The sequence below is a fragment of the Molothrus ater genome, chromosome 5 (assembly GCF_012460135.2).
Source record: "Molothrus ater isolate BHLD 08-10-18 breed brown headed cowbird chromosome 5, BPBGC_Mater_1.1, whole genome shotgun sequence".
NCBI lineage: Eukaryota > Metazoa > Chordata > Aves > Passeriformes > Icteridae > Molothrus > Molothrus ater.
In genome coordinates this window covers 51310841-51333637 of record NC_050482.2, presented here as the reverse complement: position 1 = coordinate 51333637, position 22797 = coordinate 51310841, and the positions used below count along the sequence as shown (strand labels likewise).

General features: G+C 40.9%; 1 protein-coding gene across 1 annotated transcript in view; it reads right to left on the bottom strand.

The window, feature by feature from the left end:
• The window catches only part of MYH9 (myosin heavy chain 9), a 70269-nt gene extending 51747 nt beyond the window's left edge, over positions 1 to 18522 (bottom strand). The window contains 2 exon segments of the mRNA XM_036400652.2: positions 2625 to 2977; positions 18443 to 18522. Of these exon segments, the coding sequence (XP_036256545.1) occupies positions 2625 to 2957 (333 nt within the window). The 5' untranslated portion in view covers positions 2958 to 2977; positions 18443 to 18522.
• Positions 18523 to 22797: the final 4275 nt, after the last annotated feature.

Below are 22797 nucleotides of genomic sequence, written 5' to 3'. Positions count from 1 at the left end.
GAGGCAAGTATGTAAGAAGAAGCTACCACCTTCTTCCAGCATTCTGCTTGCCAGGAGAAATACCTAAGGGAAGTTTCCAAGCAGTAAAACGACCTCAGCTGTGTGAAGGGATATTTTTGTCTAATAAAGACAGGCAACTAATTATGGCTGGGATAAAAAACTGAGTAAGACCACCACGTCATGACTGCTGGTTGAGGCAACTGACAGTTTCATATAGGGAGCAAGTTGAGTTGTATGTATAAGCAGAAGCTGCCAGCCCTACCACAGAGAAGAGTTATCTTCATCTTATTGAAGTACAAATAAAGACTCATATGCATAAATCCCTGAATTGAACCCAAGGTTCCAATTCAAAGGCTCATCTATTATAAGCATAGCTGGCTTGGAAATCTGTACTTTGTCTCAGACATTACTATCTCAAAATAGAATTCTGGCATTACCTTTCACTAACTATTTCAAGTGACACACACGCCAAACTGGAACTAGTTTTATTTTTCTAACTGGTAAACTAACTCTGAGGAGTTGAAAGGACCATCTGCAGCATGGCACAAAGCTGACAGCATCAGAAAATTTATTTTCCAGTAACAGTTAACTTCAATAAAATAACTGGAACATGTAAGATTGAGTTTTGAGTTTCACACTGAATACAAACAAAACAGTTCAGGTAAGCAAAAATGATTCACAAAAGCTGAAAATGATCTTTTGATAAAGGATTCTCAATAGAAAGGGTTAATATGAAAGCCAGTCTCTTAGCAAGTCACCTCAGTGCAGAACCAATCCACACATGGAAATAGCAAAATGGTGTTTGGAGTCAAGCTCTTAGTTCTTGAATTGTTTGTCACTCCTCACTCAAAATTTGCCTGCACCAGCAATAAGATTTCCCTCTTCGTATTACAGGATGAAAAGACAAAAAAATAAAGATAGATAAAAAGGCAAAAAGATAATAATTTATAAAAACACACAGCCTTGCTGCCAAAAAAGAAAGAAAGGAGAAGAACAGAACTAAACTATGCCTGCAATCTTTCCAGACACATTTCTGCTGGAGATGCACTGCGTCTACTCCCTTTCTTCAAGCGGATTAATGATCAACCAACAGCCACTCCAATGAAAGTATTTTAAGCCTTCCCATAAATCTCCTGACTTGCTGAGAACTGCTGACAGGTGAGATCAGTCCATTTCACAAGTGCACAGGAACACAGTTTTGGCAAGACTCAGATTCTGTAATAGAGCAACACTATGCAAGGTTTGCTTGGGTGAAGGGTGTGGGGATTTTTTACAAAAAAAAACCTCACAATCTTCTTACAATCCAATTAGAAGAACTCAATTTATTAGTCACAGGCCATGTCTGAAATTTCAAATGGTATCTTGCAAGATATGTGAAACAGCCCATTGCACAGCATACAACAGACCTTGAGACAGTGCTGAATTATTTTCAACAATTATTATATAATGTAGCAGCATGTCCTACTCTAAAAATGTTACACATGGATCTTGCATATCCTATTTCATCTGAATACCAAGAGTTTTCCACCTGAGAGTAGATTTTGACCAATAGTGGAAGGAGTCGTTAACTACAAAAATAATAAACTACGTAAACCTCCAATCACATTAGTTTTCAAATTTTGACATCAGACTGTGGAAATCAGACTAAATTTGTATCAGCCTTGCATCTTTCAGATAGGCTCTGATAATTTCTCCAATAGTCATCTGTATGCCTTCATGCCACTCCAGAAGAGCAGACACAGCACTAGTAAGTCATGGGTTTCTCCCTTGTGTTCTCCCTAGTCCTGTTTTAACCAATCACTGCACACAAATTTTACATTACCACTGAGTTTAACAACTCATTCTATAACTGCAGAGTATTAATAAAGCAGAGGCTAGCATGACCAACATCTGCTTGCTAAACATAGGCAACATGAAGGGAAAAATCAGAAGGGAACTGAAGAACCAGGTCAAGGTTCCAAAGTCTCCTTCCCCTATTTATTGCCTTTGATATTGAGTGAAGTGATTGCTGCCTGCTTCATTGGGTATGACCCTTGGTCCCATAAATGGTGTCTGTTATTTACACAGCAATGAGAAGCAGGAATCTCTGCTCTTGTCCATTTGGGGACGGAAAGAAAAGGAACATTTCCTATCTCTAAGTACATCCAGGCACACATGTTTCCTCTCTAGAAAGATGCTCTGAGATCCACACAAAAAGCTTGGCACTTCTTTCCCACTGAAGCTCCAGACATGGGAAACACATTTCAGATGCTGGATGGAATAGGACTGTGTTTTTTATTATTATTATTTGGTTAGGTTCAGATCAGACTCCCTGTTTACCACTACCCAACTGCTCTTGTGTCTTGCTAAGAGAAAGTTAAAAGGCATTCAAAACATCCTGCAAACAAAGACATTAAAACATTAAAGCCAGATTTACCATAGCATTCTTTGAAACTTTCAACATTAACTAGAGGGGGATTGGCGTAGTTTAGTGAAAAAATTTTTAGTAGAGGGAGGAAGGTAGGTCACATGATGAGTTGTGTATAGGGGCAATGAAAGGCTAACACATGCATTTAGGAGCAATTACATTAAGTTCACACGCTATGTCATCAGGAACTCCTACCCCAACAGACAAGGTTACTTACATAGATCAGTCCTGAGTAGTATCTCTCCTTCAAGTTGTGAAGCACAGAAGCCTCATTCAGGCACGTCAGCTCTGCCATATCTTCTACTTTAGAGAATTTGGGGGGGTTCATCTTCTGGATGTCATCCTTATTTACTTTCACTTTCTTTCCGTTCTCTGCCAGTTCCACGATGGCTTCATCTCCCACTTCTTCCTTCAGGCTAGCTGCCTCAAAGCCATTCTTCTCTGAGGGAACCCATACCAGCTTCTTAGCTGCCCAGTCAGCCTGAGTCAGGGGGTTATTGATGATGTTTTTGTCCACATAAAGGTACTTATCTGCGTCTCTTTGCGACATTATGGTTTACAACTGGGGACCTGTGAAGAAAGGGGGAAACAAAGAAAAAAGTTATTTTTAAAGCCTCAATTTGCCTTGCAACTTCTCAGAGGCAGACAGGCACATGCTAAGTACTCTGAATCCCTGGTCATTAGAGCATGCCTCTCCCTCCTTTAATTTCATGTTAGCAAGCACTGCTAAAGTTGTCAAACTTCCAATAAGGCCAAGGTTTTGCTTGCCAAGAGTATGAAAAAACCAAACTAGCAAGCAGTTTATAAAAAACCCAAAACCTACAACAAAACACCGACCGTTAAGCATTTGGAAGCCATTATTTGGCAGAAAAGAGGAAGCACATTAAAGTGGCAAGCACCAAACAATTTGTGCCAATCCTCATAGCATCAGACACTATGTCAGTAACATTCTGGTCAAGAGTAACCCTTCACTGCTCTAGTTGGTAGAGATATTGGCTCAGAAAAAAAAATCATAAATGTGTAATCAACACTTTTACTTTGTATCTCCTTATCCTGATAAGCTATAAATCAAAACCCACAACTTCTCAGAAATGTCAACAACCAGCCTAAAATGTGAGGTGCAGTTTACTTCTAAAAGATAGCAGTAATTTGCAGACACCAGTTAAGACTGATATTAGATACTTTCCATCACCAGCTTAGTAGTAGTACCCAACCCACCAGTTTATATGTTTTTTTTTTCCTAGATAATGTTCAGTAGCACAATATCTCTGAGATAGTAACAGAATAAATCAGGAAGCTCTACAGCTAAATATCTTCTATTAACATCCTTCTATGAAGCTGTGGTCAGATAGAGGAGAGAGTTTCATCCCTACAGAAGGGAGACTTAGGCTGCATACTTGAAAAATGGCACCCTAGATTTAGTGTTTCATCAAAACCAGAACACTACCGCCAGGGATTTTCCAGTTTATAAGGCAGCAATTTTATTAGTGCCATTCAAAAGTCCTTTCAATCAGAAAAGGACTGCATGCGTCAAGGCTCATTAACCATGTAACAGCAGCCTCTTTACAAGATCCCATAAACATTACTTCTCAAATTCTTCCTCACAAAGATACCAGTGTCCTCAATATATGTTTCTCATAGCTTGAATAGAAACTAGAGCTCTTTATTACCTAAAGAACAGAAAATGAAAATATGAGTACTCATGTCCTAGAAGGCTATCAGGAGCTATATGGATAACTTCTCTACAGAATTCATATTTACAAACCAGCAAGCAAATCAAGTAGTGAAGTCTGACTGCACACACTGCAGACAAAAAGATATCGAAAGCAGGACAGAAGCAGCTCAATTCCCAAAACATGCATGAGAGCAACAATAGATGTAGAGTCCCAGCATTAGCAAACAGTGAATGAAGCCAGAAAAGCATCAGCCATAATAATGATGGGCGCCAATGCCCACACCAGTCATTTGTAAGCGTGTAGGGAAATTCCTTTCAACAAATGTATCACTGTAAGGGGTATGTAACTTTGTGCCAGACACTGTATGGATAGCTGTATATTCACAGTCAAAAATTCTTCAGCAAACAAAGTGAAAATCACTCTATAAATAATCACTTCCTTTAGTTTGAGTTTAAAATCTTTGTCTTAAGCCTTACTGGATACGCCAAGCAGCTATTCCACACTTGACCTCATCTTTCCTTCCCCACAGGGTCACTGACACCTCCACCTCAACCACAATGGTGATTCTCAGAGCAACTCCTCCTTCTCATATTATTCCTGAAAACTAGATTTTCATGGATACATGATGAAGAGATATGTTGTAAAGACAAGATGCAGCAGTCTGGAGGCTGCCATAAAAAACCTGAGCTGTCAGGAGAGCTCCAAGACCATCCTATAACAGCAAGCCTGACAGAGTATATAGCAAATAAAGAAGGCCAACAATTCAACAGAAGATACTAGGATTTCATGACACTGCAGAGTATCATCTGCAGGCTGTGATCAAATGGTTAAAAAAAGGGAGTGGAAGGAAAGAGGGGAAAAAGAAAAAAAAAAGAAATAAATATTCAATTGTGTTCAGAGTTGTATCAGGTTTGGCAAAGCAACAGCTGTGCTCTGCCCTCCATTACACAGCTTCCTGCCTATGCAACTCCCAGAATGTAACCAGTTGCCTTTTTTGGCTATAATCAGGCAGGACACAGAGGCACTATGCTTCAGCTAAATTCAGTTTCATCATTTCCTGAGGAATCCAAAGTAACCAGCCATCTGAAGTGTCCTACATTACAGTGAAACAGTCCTCACTTCCTCACTGCTAGAGTACATGCATGCATTCAGTATACCTTCAGATACATTCTAGGATAAAGACTAATTCTTTTTTTGGCAAAGGAGTAGATAAAACCACAATAAATCTTTCAAAGAGTATCCCCAGTCAGTCCTAGATCTGAAGAGAACTAAGAAAATAAGATAGTTACAGAGAGGTTAATCAAATTCCTTGCAGGAACAGAATCCCAAATTATCTCACATACTACAAGAGTGCATTCTTCAGCCAGTAAGAGATCATTCTAGAGCAGCTATACCTTTTTATTTTCAGGGCTCAAAACAACTTTCACAGTAAGAGGAGAAATAGCCTAACACAGCTATTCTAAAATCTCACCAAACACTAAGTTCAAGATATTTTTAATATATTAAATATATATTAATATAGTATAATCTAGTGTATATATAAATATATATATATTTTTATATAAGTTAATATATATTAAGTACTACCAAACAGTAGTGAGGAGATTCCAAAAGGGTCTGCACCTCAGACTTGAAACAGACTTGAAAATTCCCCTATTGCATGGCAGCAGCAGCCTTCTTATCACCATCTTAAACTAGCTCTCCTGAGCTCCAGAACAGAATCCTCATGTAGTACAAGTAACAGACAGAGGCTCAAACTAAGATAACATGGCATTAGAGCTATTCTGGAGGCTGACTGCGAACCCACAGGGCGTCTAAACTAGCAATACCACAAACCAACCATTAATTTGTCTTCTCCACAAGAACAGTACCAGAGGAATCAGATTCAGCAAGCTCCATCTCATGGACTCTTAAACTTATCTTCCTAGCTTATGCTGCATTTCACTGGGCATTTCTAAAAATCCCTTAAAGTGGCGGTCAAGGAAGGAAGCAAGCCCAGTAAGCTCTTACACCAACTAACAATGAATGCAAATCATTGCTGTTTTAGGAACAAATTAGGAAGCAATTTGTTTGCCTGGTAGTTTGCATTTGGGGTGTAGATAATTATGTAGGACAAGGACATTTATCTTTACATAGCTATTGTGCAACTGCCAGATGAGAATACCATTAACAATATTCTTTTTGATGCCAGTCTATAGGCAAGAGGACCAAAGAATACAGAAGGAAGACAGACCATCCTTGTTTTGAGTTTAAATGTCTCCTTCCTAGTATTGTTTCCAAAAATTACATACTACAGTCACTTCCCCATTAACCCAGTATGTTCCCTTATTGTGGTTCACAGCAGTCTGGGGAAGAGGCTGGTCAAACTTTGCTTGTTTTCCATTATTTCAGAATCCAAGAGATATTCTTTGTCATTTAACTAACTACGTAATTGCCACAAAGATGCCATACAGTCACAGAGTGAGAAAAAATGCTCTCTACAGTCATGAATAGGATAGGACCAAGACATCAGTATGCAGTGCAACCTTAAAAAATAATACCAACTGCCCTGTTGACATACATATTTCCCAGCAGACAGATTCTTTTGAGAGGAACAAGTCAAACACTGGATTTAACTTAAGATGACATGCATTCCCATTGAATTAGGCAGAATTACTCCAAACCCGCACTGGAATACAGTCATATGGACAGAAGTTTGCCTTAGTCTCCTGCAATTTCATAGCCTTAAGGCTTGAATTATAAGACACTTCACACACACTCTACTTAAAGCAACATCAAGTGCTTCCCATAAACCTGGGAACAAATACTTTATCTGGTTTGGAAAGGTCTAAAGGCTACCTCTGCTGTAAGGTCCCTTTCTTTCAATTACAAGTGTTTTACAACTGCTAAAAGCACAGAACATTACCTATTTGTAATTAAATTTTCAGTAACTATTTGTATTACATCCCCCATTCCCCCCAGACATTTACTCTGTCAGCAGCCACAGAATTGTTCCTGGGAGTGAGCCACTGCTCAATTAGATAAGCTTGAGCTTTACTACCTATGGAGCTAACAGCTGAAGTAGAAATAGAATTCATAAGAATTCCATACTTATTTCATAAGAGCATTAATGCAAGAGTTAAAGCATCACACTTACAAGTACTAGAGCACTGGCTGGGCAAGGAAATACCTCTAATCTGAGTTACCTAAACCATCATTAAAGTAGGGATCCCCACACTGCTCTTTCTTGGCTTCAGCCTCATTCCTAGCAAAGATGCATTACTATACCGGAATAGACAGTTTTATTCACACACCATTTCATTTCCCTGCTTTAATGAATTATGACAAGTTTGTGCTACTGAGGATGCTAAACAGCCATATACATGCACTGAATCCTTGGCAATTTAGATCAACACTTCAGAACTTTGCTGTAAGACTGAGCCAGCCTGAAAAGGGATGTAAGTGGATAATTACTGGAAGTTTTCTTCTGTTTCATATCTGCCAGTAAGACACTGTTACAAATTTTCTGTGATTTCATATTAAACAATCTTCCCACATGGTTTGCCTAGTGGCCTTTCTACTTGCAGTGCAAGAGGAACTACCCTAAAGGGTGACAAAAAGAATGAACAATAAACAGCAAACATATTTAGACTACAAGTTAATTTCCCTTTCTTTAAAGAGTTCAGCTTTTAAAGGCAGTTCATGAATACAACTTTGCCACCACTTTCCAAACTATCTTACCTTTAGCAGCTTGTCAGAGGGTGCAATACAAGACAAAAGGCTCTTTCTCAGAACAAAAGGACTGCACACCATTTCTATAAGCAAGACAAGATTTTTGCACTAGAAAGTTACAGCACTACTGGTCATTCATGGCTCTATTTCAGGTACAACTAAGTTGCACTCAGTGAAGACTTTGATTATTTGTTAATACACAGCATTTAAAAACAAATCTGAGAAGCTGCTAATGATTCAAACTAAGTTTGGTCAGTAACAGTCATATGATGGGAATCGTTGCTTAGCTGTGATCTGAACAGCTAATACTTGTATTATTCCTGCAATTCAACTATTTCACTTTCCCCAGCCAGCTGAATGTGGTTCCTCAAATTAGATTTAAGAGCAGCTAGAACGCTAGACTAAACTAGTCTGAAATAGACTCTAATGGCCAGGCTAGCTACAGCGACCATGAACTGACATTATAAAACCCCTAACCTACCAATAAAAAACTTCCTATAACTCCCTTGTATTCACTAAGGAACTGTTCGGATCTCATTTGTTTAGGTTAGAGTGACACTTCACAGCTCCAAGTGCCAGTATATTTATGGAAAAGAAAACTGTAAAGTTTGTTAGCCCAAACTGCTCCAATTTGTAAGCAACACCTACATAAAAACCAGAGTTTAAATTACTAAGGGTGAGAAATGAATCACAAGGAGGCAGAGGGAAAGGGAAAAGCTGGCAAGAAGCTAAACTGATGGACAGGTTATAGCTGCTTATTTCTCAAGTTCAATACACTGAGGCACACCAGTGCTTGATGCTTCAGGCTGAACGCAAGAATCACGAATTTCAGTTATCCCACAGAGAATACATCACCAGGCAAGTACCCGAGCTCGCAATTAACACCCCCTCACAGGCAGCCCCACGCTGAAGGCACAGAGCTGCACTTACCCTTTCCATTCAGAATGCTGCCATGCAGACTCATTTCTTCTATTTCAGCTTTATTTGGGACTCAATGACTGCTATTAGGCTTACTGAAGTTCACTGCTTTCCTCTCCAGTCACAGTCTGACTCACACAATACATTGTTGAAAGATTTATTTCACAACTGGAATGCAGTTTGCTGGCAATTATTGTTGCATATTCAGTTTGACTGTAGTGCTGCCCAGACTTGCCAGCTACCCTGTTTATTACTGTAAATTAAACTCTAGGTAGAGCACTAAAGTGCCCTCTCTGTATGTGGGGCTCTAAGAACCAAGAATGAGGAATCTAATTATTTAATGCATAAGTGATGCTTCTATTGCACAGAAGTGACTTACTGGCCAGACTACAGGCAAGACAAAAGAAAGAAACTGAAGGAAATTCCACATCTTCCAAGTGGCCTAAAGATACCCAACACACATCCTCAGAAGAGTGAACATGGAATAAATGTTTCTCGGTTTCTCCATGTCCAGCCCTCTTCATCAGCTGCCAAGCACCACGCTGGTATGTGTGAAGCAGCACTTTCATATATTCTGCTGTAACAGCTGACAGAAGGGGTTTGCCCTGGCAGCTGGGACATCCCATGGCAAAATGCAAAGGCCACAAAGCCACGTACAAGCAAGACACTTACATGCCACTTAATAATCACCTTTTCTCTCCACTAGGTTCAAATACAGTAGGAGTGTGAGAACAGTCCCACAAGCATGGCATATGTTCATTTAACAAATATTAATGCCAATCTGAAGAGGCTACTTTTGGGTACCAAAGACTGAAAACAGGGTAAAAATGCAGTGGCTTCACCACGGGCTACAGAAGCACAGGAACAATCTTGGGCAACCACACTGCATGCAGTAATTAACCACTGTAGGTTACAGGCAAATAAAGGCAGGCACTAGCTTCCTAAGTTAATGCTAGGGCGGGTATGCTTGCCTCTATTTTAATTGCACCTTATGAGTTCAGGGAGACAAAGACTACTACACTACCATGTAGATGGCACCAATACAGTTAATCAGCTCTATGAAGCCTGTGCATGCTGTTTAAACACACCAAACACTGATTTAGGGAGGGGGAGGGTAGCCTTCTGTTGATTTCAAGTCCAGTCTTTAGCATGACAAAGCTAGGCTGGCTGCCACCCAACCCCATTCACTTTGAATAAATATTCAAAGTTTACAATCCTGCATAATACACTTTCTGCAACTGTTGTTTCTCATTAGTGGAGCACAGTACATGCCTTCTCAGCAGAGGAGAGAATTCCTCTTACAGAGACAGTGTGCCCACAAGGAAAACATTCCAGGGGGAGAACACATTCTTCGTGACCACTCAGCAAAGTAATCCCACTTAAGGAGACAGCTGTAGTTCAGAAAATTGCAGCCCATCCCTGCTGTTCAAGCTGTTTTGCTGGAAGACTTGTTTTCAGGAGGCATAATGGCCTGCATAAGTTCTGATCAGGCATGCAGAGTTCCCTACGGACATTGCAGGAGAGAGGGGGGAAGAGCTTAGAAAGTTTTAACCTTTGTTACCTCAGGGTCACTTTTCATCTCTTCCCTGATATTCTGATTTAAGGCAAAAATGTATCTGCCAAGAACTCTGAGGCACTGTATAAGGTAGCTCTACATACATCAATTAGCACTCTCTGTCATCTTTGTCAATGCCGGGTTTCAATTCACTGCAAGAGCGAACAAGAAATAAAACAATTACATCTGCTGGTTCATCCTTTTAGATGCAAATATTTAGCATTTACCTGGCCAAGATAAAGTCATCTTACAGGAACAATTACTCTTGCTAACATTAACTGACAAATTGCTTTGATCAATACTACTAATCATCCTCCAGCTCATAATGAAAAGAACAAATCATCAGTGTAAATATGTCCAGTAAATAATTTTGAAAAGTATTATTTTTACTTTGCAGCAGAAGTTTCTCTAGAAACTTCCAGTTCAGCCTACTGTGCCAAACTAGGACTGTGTACAAGCAGCCTTCTGGTACATCTCATATTTTTATTTTTGTTTCAAATCATTCTGCTGCACATTTACAGCAGCTACGGGGATGGCAGGCAAAAATCTGTACTGTCTTTACAGGATCCAAGCTGGATTCTCAACCCCTCCAGCAATACATAACAGTTCAATAAGAAGACCTACATCTCTGTTTATGACAGTGATGTCTGAGGTAGGGGTCTGAAGAATGACTTTTTCTGGACATGAGAACACAGCAACTCTTAAACAAAGAAGAAAAAGCTACATAGCCTTTACGTTCCAGGATGCGTAAGGAGGCCAGGTTGAAAGTATTTATGTTTTTTTTATTTTTTATTTGTATTATATTTGTTTTATAAATACTTATGCTCACAAATATCATGTTCAAGATGGTCTGAAAATCCAGATTGTGGCATTTCCCTATTGCATTCAAGGTCTGGCACAGCCTCTTAGCTATCCATTATAAGCATTGTTCTCCAGAAAGCTCCTGGCGCAGTAGAGCACACGAGGAACACTCAAGTTTGTCTCCTGGTTAGCTTGCTCCCTCCCTGACCTGTGCTTTCTTCTCTCATTGGCAAATATATCAGTCTTTAAACAGGAACAGCATTAGGCATCACTAATTTTAGAATTCACCCAACCGTGTCCTCCTGTCTGGATCTCCTGAAACACGGATTTTTGTGTTAGAGGAGAAGAAAGGACTCATCTTTCAATCTCAAATGAATAAAAGCAAGGGCACTTGAAGTAGAAACCTAGTCTGGACTATTACAATCATGGCTATATGGCATATAAAATTTTCTATTTTCTGGTAATTCTAGAAAAGACTTTTTTGGAAAAAAAAAGAAAATTATCTCCTTTTGACAGGTGACTGATATGACATTCCATGGTTTCCATACAAGGAAACAAATATAATTTGAAACTTTCCAATAAAGTTTTGCTTTCTGCCCTAAAAGGACAAAAAACAACATAAGGAAACACTGACCACACAAAACTGTTTTGTGTGTTTCCACCATAGTTAACAAGATTGTCCACACCCATATACACAGCAGTGCTGTGGTGGTGAGGCACTGGAACAGGCTGCCCAGAGAAGTTCTGCATGCCTCATCCCTGGAAGTGTTCAAGGCCAGGTTGGATGGAGCTCTGAGCAACCTGGCCTGGTGAAAGGTGTCCCTCGTGGCAGGGGATTGGGACAAAATGATCTTTAAGGTCCCTTCCAACCCAAACAATCCCGTGACTCTCTGATATTCTTCTCCTTATCTACATGAGCAAGAGCTGAACCACTACTGCAGCTGCACTTTTTCCTAACAGAATTAGCAATAATACAACATGGTGACATTTATCACTTAAGTCTACATCAATTTTTTTGAGCACTAAAGAACTAAAATTTATTTATACAATTCTGCCCATTATGAAAAAAAAATAGGATTTGCCACATAACAGATTAGCTCCCACCATGTGCAAGAAGAAGATAAACTGATTTTGCACATGTATATGTCAGTGCTACATGGGCAATGTAGATAGCTTTTAGAAGTTACATTAATTTGCCTAATAAATTGGCAATCCTTCTTTTATGACTAATACATCTTTCTCATCACATTTGTGTGTTCTCATTTTACTTTTCCCATCATATACTGCATTAAACTTGGAAAGGGCCATTAAACCAATTCACAATAATTTACTGTGTAATGAAACGTCACAGACTTTAGTGTCTGCTATAAAGATTCATACTGCAACATAAACCAGTTCGCTTAGCTTTTATTGCCTGGGTAAAGTCACAGATCTTAAGTCACAATTTAAAGAGTTTCTGTGCTTGTAGAGAAATCTTATTTGGTATTTATCCTCCTCTAAGAAAGAATATTTACTTGGTCAGTATGCAGACACATACACTTGAAACACAGCCGTTCCAAGAATCCAATTATTTAACTATATTAGGTAGTCAACTGTATATCTGCATCCATACCTCCATTTATTTAAACAATTCTGAGAAGTCTGAATACATTCCACTTGATGTCAGAAAGGGATAAAATCATTTCTATCTCTGAATAACGGGGAAAAAAGCAACGTCTGAACCACAACTATGAAAAACAAAATATCTTTAAGTGGCATTCTGCTAAAAAAATAAAATTCTACTAATACAAAAGAAATATTTCTTAGACTACCTCATATGCATTTACAAGTAAAAAGTAAAGTTGTTTTCTAGATAGCTACCACAATGAGGAATTTATGAATTAAATTGCTGTTTCTGGTTATCTTCATCTCAAATCTTCCCCTTCTGACCTGTTCCACTCACTAACTGTTAAACACACAGCTACCCATCCTCATAACCACCCAAAAAACCCAAAGCAAAGTGTCAATACCTTCCTCTACATTTAGAACTATGACTGATACAGCTAAAACAGAAGCCTGAGAGTATTTTTATCTACATTTTAAAAAAAGGTGCAAAAATCAATTTACCATATAAACCAACTAGTTTCAAGTGCTTAGCCAGGAACTTACTAATCCAGTTCAGTGGTTTGATTTCAGACTTACATTCAGTATTTCTTGAGAAGTTCTTTCATCTAAACACCCTATACCTGTTCAAGTATGTCTAAATCCTAAGATAAGGTTTCTTTTTCTTAAATTGATAGCACATCAATTAAAATTACTTTGTTCACACATTTCAAAAAACTGATTTTATAAATTCTGGCACAGAAAGATTGGAATCTCTCGCAATAAGTGGCAAGCAGACCTACATGTAACAGTCCCTGTCAAAAAGAACTTACTAACAATTGACCTACAAACTGATAAGTACTGTTGAGTCAGTCACATTTCAAAATAAACAGAAGCAACTAAATTTTTAATTGAAATTTGGCTGTAGGTTTCCTTTCTTTTTTTTTTTCTTGGACATTTAAAACAATTCTGTGACTAAAACTAACTGGGTTGGTTGTTGACCATAACCAACTTGAACCAAAGTCAAATCTACTGCACCTCCAAGGTTGAGTAAAAGAGTCTAAATTCAAATGAACTGGTCAAATCTTGAGCTTAAAAGAAAAACACAGGTGAATGTACTCTCATCACTACAAACAATAAAAAGCGAAGTAAACTATTACAAGAGCATGCTTTAAGTCTAAGATTTTAAACAGGAAGCTGCCCAGCAGGAAAAAAAAAAAAAACTCTGACTGCACACAAGTGACAAAATAGAGCTGTAAAATTTCTCTAAACCTTTTTTCTTACAAGTCTGAAGGCCCACTTTGCTTTCACGCAAATCAGAACTCCAGTTCTGTGCAGAGGCATATATCACAATGGATTTCCTGGCGAGACTCATTAAAATGGTAGCTCTTGATGAATGGAAGTATTCATCAGTTAAGAAGACTTCATGATACAGATTTTCAAGTTAAGTTTCCCTTAACATATTAATTATTAGCCTGAGATTACTGAAGTCACTTACCCATGTGGTTTTATTTACTGCTCTCAGTAAAGTCAGCATACATGCATTAGGAGAAATTTCTATTTCTAGTCATGAGGACAAGCAGAATCCAAACCCTATGTACAAAACTCTAGAGGCATAAATTTCATAAGTATAGTCATGGAGTCAAGACACAGCATACAGCATTACATTTCATTATACCTCTCTGCAACCAGCAGCAATACATTTGTAATACTTCTATAAGAAAAAATTTATAGCAGACAAAGTATGCCAGATCAATTTTCCCTTTTGCTATGATTAAAAAAAACATGACTTAGCAGTACTAGCTCCAGAAGTATCACACAATGAAATCAATCACAGCTCCATCACCAGAAAACTGCAGACACTAGTCTAGTTTCTCTAGACTCTAGACTAGTTTCTCCAGACTCTTCAGGATGCTCAGAACAGCAAGAGATTGTGATGAATGGTAACAGGCCAAAGGACCATTAATTGAAAATGGGGACTAACCCATTATGCTGAACACAACTGGGTTAGAGTGAGGTCAGAAGCTTTTAAACCACTACAGTGGCCTAGGACTACAAGACGAATCAGTGTTGAGATTATTACTTCAAGTACTCCAAACAAGTTCTCACAGCCACTGAAGAAAAAAGCGAAGCAGATAAACCATAATTAAGATGAACTTGTAAATTGATGCATTTCGTTTAGTTGGACAACACCCATTTGCATTAGCTTCCAGGGCAGAAGTTGCATTTGTGTTTTCGTTTCAGCATACTCTATTAAAATCAGGTTGCTAGTTTCCATCTCTTTCTACACTAGAAAACTCAATTAGAACCATGGTGTGGTTAAACTGAAAAGAAATTTAAGGTACAAGGTCACCGAGCCACCATTAAGTTAGAACAACTGCCAGCAAAAACAATGCTGCTGTAGGCAATCCTCTGCTATTATAGTTTTGTTCCAACCCACAGAAGACTTAATGTCAGGCACACAATTTCTCTACTTAACATGCAAACAGCTCTGCCTCAATTATAAACTAAGAAAGCAAAGAGTAACGAGATATTTACACAAGAAATCAAAGAAAAAAATTATGTTAGAGGGCACTGGCGGCATTATTAAGTCAAACAAACAAAAATACATTAAATCATACATTGAGGATTAAGGTTTTGGACACCTTTTAGTAGACATGCACACTAATTGCGAGGCTCTAAAATGCACTCCAGTCATCAGTTAGTTTCAGCATGTTACCCAATAACCGAAAGCTACCACACCAAAAAGTAGATGTACTGTGGGGGACAACACAACCTTAGCTTTGACTTCCCCTTTCAGTAAACCTTGCATTAACTAGATGAGTTCCTGTAGCTCCCACGGGCCCACTTATAATCTCACCCTATTACGGTCACACTAATCCATAAGCGACATCAATCTGGGCAAGACACAGGCCTAGGGATGGGGTGGAAATGGAAGACTGAGAAGAATCAGCTCAGAAATCACAATACCTCTGACACATGTCCTGTCTCTTTTGTTCTGGACGTTAACAGAACCAAATCTGAAATTTGGATATAGACAGACACAACTGAAGTGTATTTTTACAAAGCCAGCAGTAGCTGATATACATGCACTCCCTTGTACCTGCACGTGAATAGCCTGACACACAACCAGCCTGTGAATTATTACATGAAAACAGTCAGTACACTGTTTTTAAAGACTTCCAAGATAATAATGGTTCGTGTTTTCAAGATAGTTTGTTGAAGTGGTAAATGCAAGTCTCACATTTGCAGTGCTAAGTAATGTTGCAAAGAGACTCAAGATGCACCTGTGGCATCTAACTGCAAGGCAGTTTTCAACTTGAAGATGAGTGAGTATTAGAGCTACCACTGGCTACATAGCTTGAACACTTTCCAACATTTTTCATATTACCTAAATAATATGCTGGACAACAAAAATTATTTTAGCTTCCTAAGTGAGAGATTTTTCTGTTCTCTTTCCTATGATTTTACTGGACAAGGTTGTTTTTATTTTCATTATTATTATTACTTTTTCATTAGATTCATTTAAAATATTATGGTGTAGCTCTCACAAGCTATTTGTCTTCTTAAAACATTCTGAAACACATCAAAATCTATGCAGAGGAAATAACGAAAAAAATCTTATTCTTTATCTCTTGAGATGAAATTATCATCTGGCAACTTTTTTCTTACAAGATTAACTTGAAAGAAAAAAAGAAACAAAGAAACAACCAAAAAACCAACCCAGAACCATGGTAGAAAAAGCTTAACAATCTATGCAAAGGCCAATAAAAGGACTTCAGTTTCTCCACTCATTCTTTTGAGGCAGACAAAACCTGATGATTAAGTCTTCCTGTTTATACAGAAACAGACACAGGCTACTCAGTGGTGCAAACGCTTCTCCAAAGGTCTTCCAAAGTCAGACCTTCGCTACACAAGTCAAGCATCCAAGAGATAACACCAGATTCCAAAAAGAACCACATCACTCACCAGCTTGGTGCCAGTCACACTCACTTGGACGTTTCAGGTCAGTAAAGAAGTTCAGATCCCCATTTTTACCCACTACTACCAATTTTGCTTCTATTTTAGTATTATAGAAAACTTTGCCTGTCCACCTCCATAAAGACAGTGCACACAGAATGAATAAGTGCAATAACACATCATTTCAGCAGTTCCACCTGATATGGAGCATCACAGAACTGTTGAATGATTTCCTTGTAGTTATTTTCACACGGTCAGATTAGCATGAAGTCTTGTGTTTATATAGTTTGGAAAATTGTGATTAACAACTTCAAAACCCTTCTGTGCCACTTATATTTATCAATTGCTTTCCCCTCATTACAACTTTCTAGTTAATAAAAGTATCAGTTTATCTCACTGAAGCCTTGTGAGAGCACTACAGATGCAGACAGTGCATCTATGAGTCAATACCTATCTGCACCATGATTTTTGCTGCCATTTTTGCTGGAATGCCATCAATAAGTGAACTTAGTCACATCGCGACCTAGTGACTAATTTCAAAGGCATTTTACACAGGCACTAACTGATTAGAGGGTTGTTACTTTGGAGTTAAAACTTTACCATACCTAGCCTTATGAACAGGAGATGAATACAAGAGTCAAGAATGTGTAATTTAATCTTTCAATCCACGGTTCAACAGTCTCCATATAAGTTACCTTGTATTTCCTTACAGCAGGCAAATTATAGATGGACCTTGGCCTGCAGACTACTACAGTATCTTTACAAGTTTGAAGCATACTTTTTTAATGCATTGTTTGAGAGATTACTCTGTTTTGGAAGACCTGCCCAGTTATAAAAAAGCTTAGGTTCTTAGTCCACTCTAAGATGGAGTGTGGCTCAAGACATCGTGACAGGATATGGCAGAAAATCCTACAGAAGAAAGATCAAGAGCACAAACAGTGCTTCGAGAAGAAAAAAAAAAGAAGGAAAGGAATTGTAAAGAGGAAAACAAAGTGGAATTAAAGAGTCACTGTATGCAGAGTTTGCTGACCAATGCAGTTTACTTCTGAAAAATCCCCTTTTAGTACCAGAAGCATGTTATTCTTTTAAAACTCATTTCACCCTGTGTTTAGGCAAATTAGGAGCAATTCTCATTAAACTTCCTGGGAAGGCACCGCGCTCGGGGGCTATGAAACTTGTTACTTTCCACACCTACCGAGGACAAGTCGGTAAAGATACCACTCAAAGCCGGAGAACTTTTACTACTCGGTTGGAGGTGATGCCTGAAAGCACAAGCTATCTGCAAGAGCTCTCGGTGCAAGCTTCATCTTGCCCTGTCACTCCCTCCTCCCTCCCTTTCTCCTGGCCCAAACCGAACGAGGAAGTGGAGCCGGGCGGGCGGGCGGAAGCCAAGCCCATGGCGGTGTCTGCAGGAGGGCTGTCAGCCCGTGACTCAGGCTGCAGCCCTGACAGCTGCAGCCCCCGGCGGCCCCTGCCCGCTGCCCCCGCGGGCCGGGCAGCGGAGGGAAGGAGGGAGGGGAAGGAGCTGGCTCCGGCGGCACAGGGCGCCAGTCACCCACCCCACCTGCGGGAGGCCGGTTCGCGGGGCGTGCAGGGAGCAGAGCGGCAACTACGCGGGCACGCACGGCCCCGGGGCACGGAGGAGTCACGGGGGGCACAGCAGCACGGCAGGTCCTACGGGGACCGAGCGGACACGGAGCGGCGGGACAGCGGGAGCCTTCTCGCCCGGCCGGACAAAGAGGCGCCAAACCCGGCGAGGGAGGGAGGAAAGCGCGGCGCCAGGGGGGAAAACTGGAGCCACCCGCGCCCACCGCCCCGCCCAACCGGCTTCACCTGAGCCCGGCTACGGTGGAGGAAAAGAAACGCCGCGGCGGCGGCTGCGCTCCTCACGGCAAGAGTGCGGCGTCCTCCGGCTGCAGCTCCTCCCGCGGCACCGTGACCGCCGCTCGCTCACCGGCTCTGCTGAGCCGCCCGCCCGCCCGGGCGGGGCCGCCCCGCCCCCCGGTCGCCAATGGTGCCGCCGCTCCTGAAGATTGATGGGCACCCTGACCAATCAGAATGGCCAAGATGTGCGGAGGCTGAGGAAGCCGTTGAGCCGTTAGCAACGCCCGTGCGCCCCGCCCGGCCCCGCCCCACTCAGCTCAGCCCGGCACCGCTGCCGCTCGGGCGGGGAGCGGCGGCAGCGGCTGAGGGGCTTCGGGGGCGCCAAGAGCTCCACTCTGCTGGCTGCGGGGTCGGGTAGGGCTCCCCCGCTCCGATCCGCTCGGGTAGAGCCCGGCCGAGCCGCCCCCACAACGCCCCACGCCGCGGCAGCCCCACAATGCCCCGCGCCGGCCTTTGGTGCTGCCGAGGGCAGCGGGTGCGGCCGGGAGCAGGAGAGGGGCTCCGCGGGGCCATGGGCTGCGGCCCCGCCGCCCGAGGCCGTGCCAGAAGTCCTCCGAGATGGGGTTGGGGGTGTCCGGCCAAGAGGTTCCCACTCAGCCTCGTTGTAGTGCAAAATACCTGCAACGGTCAAAATTTTGTTTCACAGAGTCATTTAGGTTGGAAAAGGTCTCTGAGATCATCGAGTCCAGCCTATGACCGAACACCACCACGTTAACCACATCATTGCACGGAGTGCCATATTCAGTCTTTCTTTAAGCACCTCCAGGAATGGTGACTCCCCCACCTCTCTGGGCAGCCCATTCCCATGTCTAATCACTTTCTGTGAAAAAATTCCTTCTAATGTCCAGCCTGGCTCAGCTTGAGGCCATGATCTCACCCTGTCAGTGGCTGCCTGGGAGAGGAGACTGACCCCCACCTGGCTACAGCCTCCTTTCCAGCAGTTGTAGAGATTGATCAGGTCTCCCCTGAGCCTCCTTTTTTCTAGGCTCAACAACTGCAGGTTCCTCGGTTTCTCATAAGACTTTTCACCCAGATCCTTCACCCGGAAGGTAAAGGATCTTGTTTCCTTTCACTGGACTCTAAGGGACAAGGCTGAGGCAGGCAGAAGCGTGAGTGTAAGCAGCCCCTGATACTGCTGAGGTCTTTGAACAGCCGGTGTACATGCTCACAGAGGCCCGAAATGTATTTTAAAAGGCAGGCTGAAAGACTGATGTGTGAAAAGACAAAGGTGGTGTAATTCTGCCTCCTTATATTAAGTGGAACTTCAGGATGAGCTAAAGGAGGAAGCAATAGTCAGGATGTGAGACCAAAGTCCTTCTGAAAGGAGTACAGCATATCTTAATCCATATGCCAGATCCAGAAAAGCAGATAAGGTTTACTGCACCCTTTATGAGAATATAGAAATACAAGGGTCCTTCCCTTTATGACTTCCTACTTTGTGCAAGGAGGGTACATTTGCAGATGTAGTGCCAGTGACAGAAAATGCAAGGCAAAATTTACTGGTGGCAGTATCAGTGCTACAAGCAGAAGAGGCAAATGAAGTTAAAGAGGCTTGAATAAAGAGGGAAGTTAATGGAGAAGTATCTATAGTAAGTGTTTCTTGTCTGAGTGAAACACTTAAAGCTTAGAAAGGTTCACTGCAGCAGTTTGGAAACAATCCTAGACATTTTTATCTCAAGACACAGAAGACAGTGGGAGAAATCACTGAAAGGTGATTGTACAGCTGAGTATCAGGGACACAGAAGTGTCACTGTTAGACGCAGAGGTGAGAAATGTAAATACAGATGCAAAATACAAATGAGAATTTAATTTGGTCATGAGAAAGGAATATACAGGGTACGTCTTTGCTAGTGCTTCACGGTAGAAAATGAAAGGAAGCTGGAATTGTGACAGACAGCTACCTACATAACCAGATACCTTTGGATTTACTGTGAGGGTGATGAGGCACTGGCAGAGGTTGCCCAGAGAAGCTGTAGATGCCCCATCCCTTGAAGTGTTCAAGGACAGAGTAGATGGAGTATTGAGTAACCTGGTCTAGTGGAAACTGTCCCTGCCCATGTCAGGGGAGTTGAAACTGCCTGATCTTTAATGTCCCTTCCAACCCAAGCCATTCCATAATTCTATGGTCAATCCAGTGGCTCATACTCAGCCATGAAAAAAGTGACCAACATATGGAACAGATATTTATTAGCTGAACAACATGGTTTTAACTTCTCCCACAAAAATGAAGCAGAATGAAAATAATGGAGGTAACCAAATATATCAAAAGCTTCTTAAGAACATGAGAAGCTGCATGATTAGCCATGTGGCTGAGAAAGGAAAGGTAAGCAAAGGAAAGCAGTATCAAGTCTAAACAGAGCTTTTAAAGGAGGAAAAGTAGCAGATCTTAGTAGGAAAGCTAGTACAAAAGGCAACATGAACTGACAGCCATAGTTACTTTGCTTTTAAAGGACGAAAAGTAGCAGATCTTAGCTAGGAAAGCTAGTACAAAAGGCAACATGAACTGACAGCCATAGTTACTTTGGAAATAAAAGATAATGACTGGAAGCATGAAATGCAGACATAAAAAGGTTGTCACAAAGTCATTTTTGAAGAGTGTATATTATTGGTGGTTTAAATTCTTTTATTTTTCTCTGACTCTCACACTCACGAATGTTCTCTGCTCTTCCTAATGCTCAGATTTAAGGCTAAGGTCAGACTGGACTTCTTAATGTTTGGCCCTTTTTTGTTTTCTTTTTCTTTTTTTTTTTTTAATATAAATCTAAGAACTTGGTCCCTCTCCTGTTTAATTGATATTAAAACTTTCTTGATGCCTTCATCAGTAAAGCATCAAGACTGAGTTCAGAACAAAGACTAGTACAGGTTTACACCATCTTCCCCCTTCACAAAAAGTGTATCCCGCCTCTATAGAAAACTGTGTGTTTCCCTCATGATCAGATTTGTAGATGTGCCATACTTGAGCCAAGTCAGATTTTAAATGTCTGTCTTCTGTAGCTTGATTATCTTGAAAACAAGTGCAATAGGTTTTTGTTGGCAGGAAGTTACCCAAAAAAGGGGACACGCCTCAGAGGAAAACAAGAGTGACTAAAGAGCTATCAGACTGATTTTATACATCTGTTACTTTCTACAAATTCACAGGATGTTTAGGTGGATCTTTCTGATCAACTTCACTCATATTTTCCATCAGTGTTTGCAAGCCAGCATGATTTGGAAGAACAAACCTGTAATGGTCACTGAATTCTGGAAAACATCTAAACAGCAAAGAGATTTACCAGTTTGATGGGAATTAATTAATGGCACTGTAGTATTTCCAAAGGGAAACAAATCTATGAGGCAGTGAGCATCCAGAGATACTTTGCCAACTTTTACACACCAGACAAAGGGCCACTTTGCTCAACTAGAGTGTTTTCCCCTACACTGGTCTAATCCAAGACCAGTTTGGTCTTAAGTTTGTTGCAAACTTTGCTTAAATTTGTTGGCAAACAGCAAGCACTGGGAGAAGCCTGCACTTCATCAATCAGGAATAAATGTAGGGACATTTGATTTTTGTATCTGACAAATAGATAAAAGTGGCCAAATTATTTTGGTGAATAATTTTCAATGCTTTGGGGGGCAGAAAAAAAAACTCTTTCAAAACTTGTTTCTTACTGACAAGCTGGAGAGAGTGAAACAAGAGGAGTGACAGAGACAAAAAGGTGTTTACTCCATGGAAGGAGTCACATTGCTAAACTCTAACCACAATGTCTTTAGACAGAAACCACACATGTGCAGATCTGGAGAATGTCACAATCCGGTGTTGCTAAGAAGCCTGAGCTCTGCTTTTGCAAAACTTGAAACCTTAGTTGTTTCAGTGCAGATTCATAATTAGAATTTCTTTAGAGAAGCAACTCTGAATTGGCTTTAATAGATACACCCATACAAAGCAGCAGCTATAAATGCAGATGAGAACTTGAAGCGTTTTCAGGTGTTGCAGCAAAAGGAAGTGGCTCTTTGGAGGCAGGTCTGTAGAAGAAAGTCACTTTTGTCTGTGGACTTTGTGCCTTTGAGCAACCTGAAATTTGTCTGCAATTTAAGCACCACGTATTAGCACATAACTTCCTTTACCCTTTATACCAATTCTTTATTGTTCTCCTCCCAAACCAAATGCCACATCCAACCTGTGAGAGTATGAAAGAAAGGTGGAAAGCCATCTTAAGAGATGTGGAAGGAGTGAAAGCAAGTGATGTTTCCCCTGAGGGCTGGGAGGGGCGTGTGTGTCAGAGAACAAGTCAGTGAAATGTGTCCTGGCTAACCTGTCTCAGAAG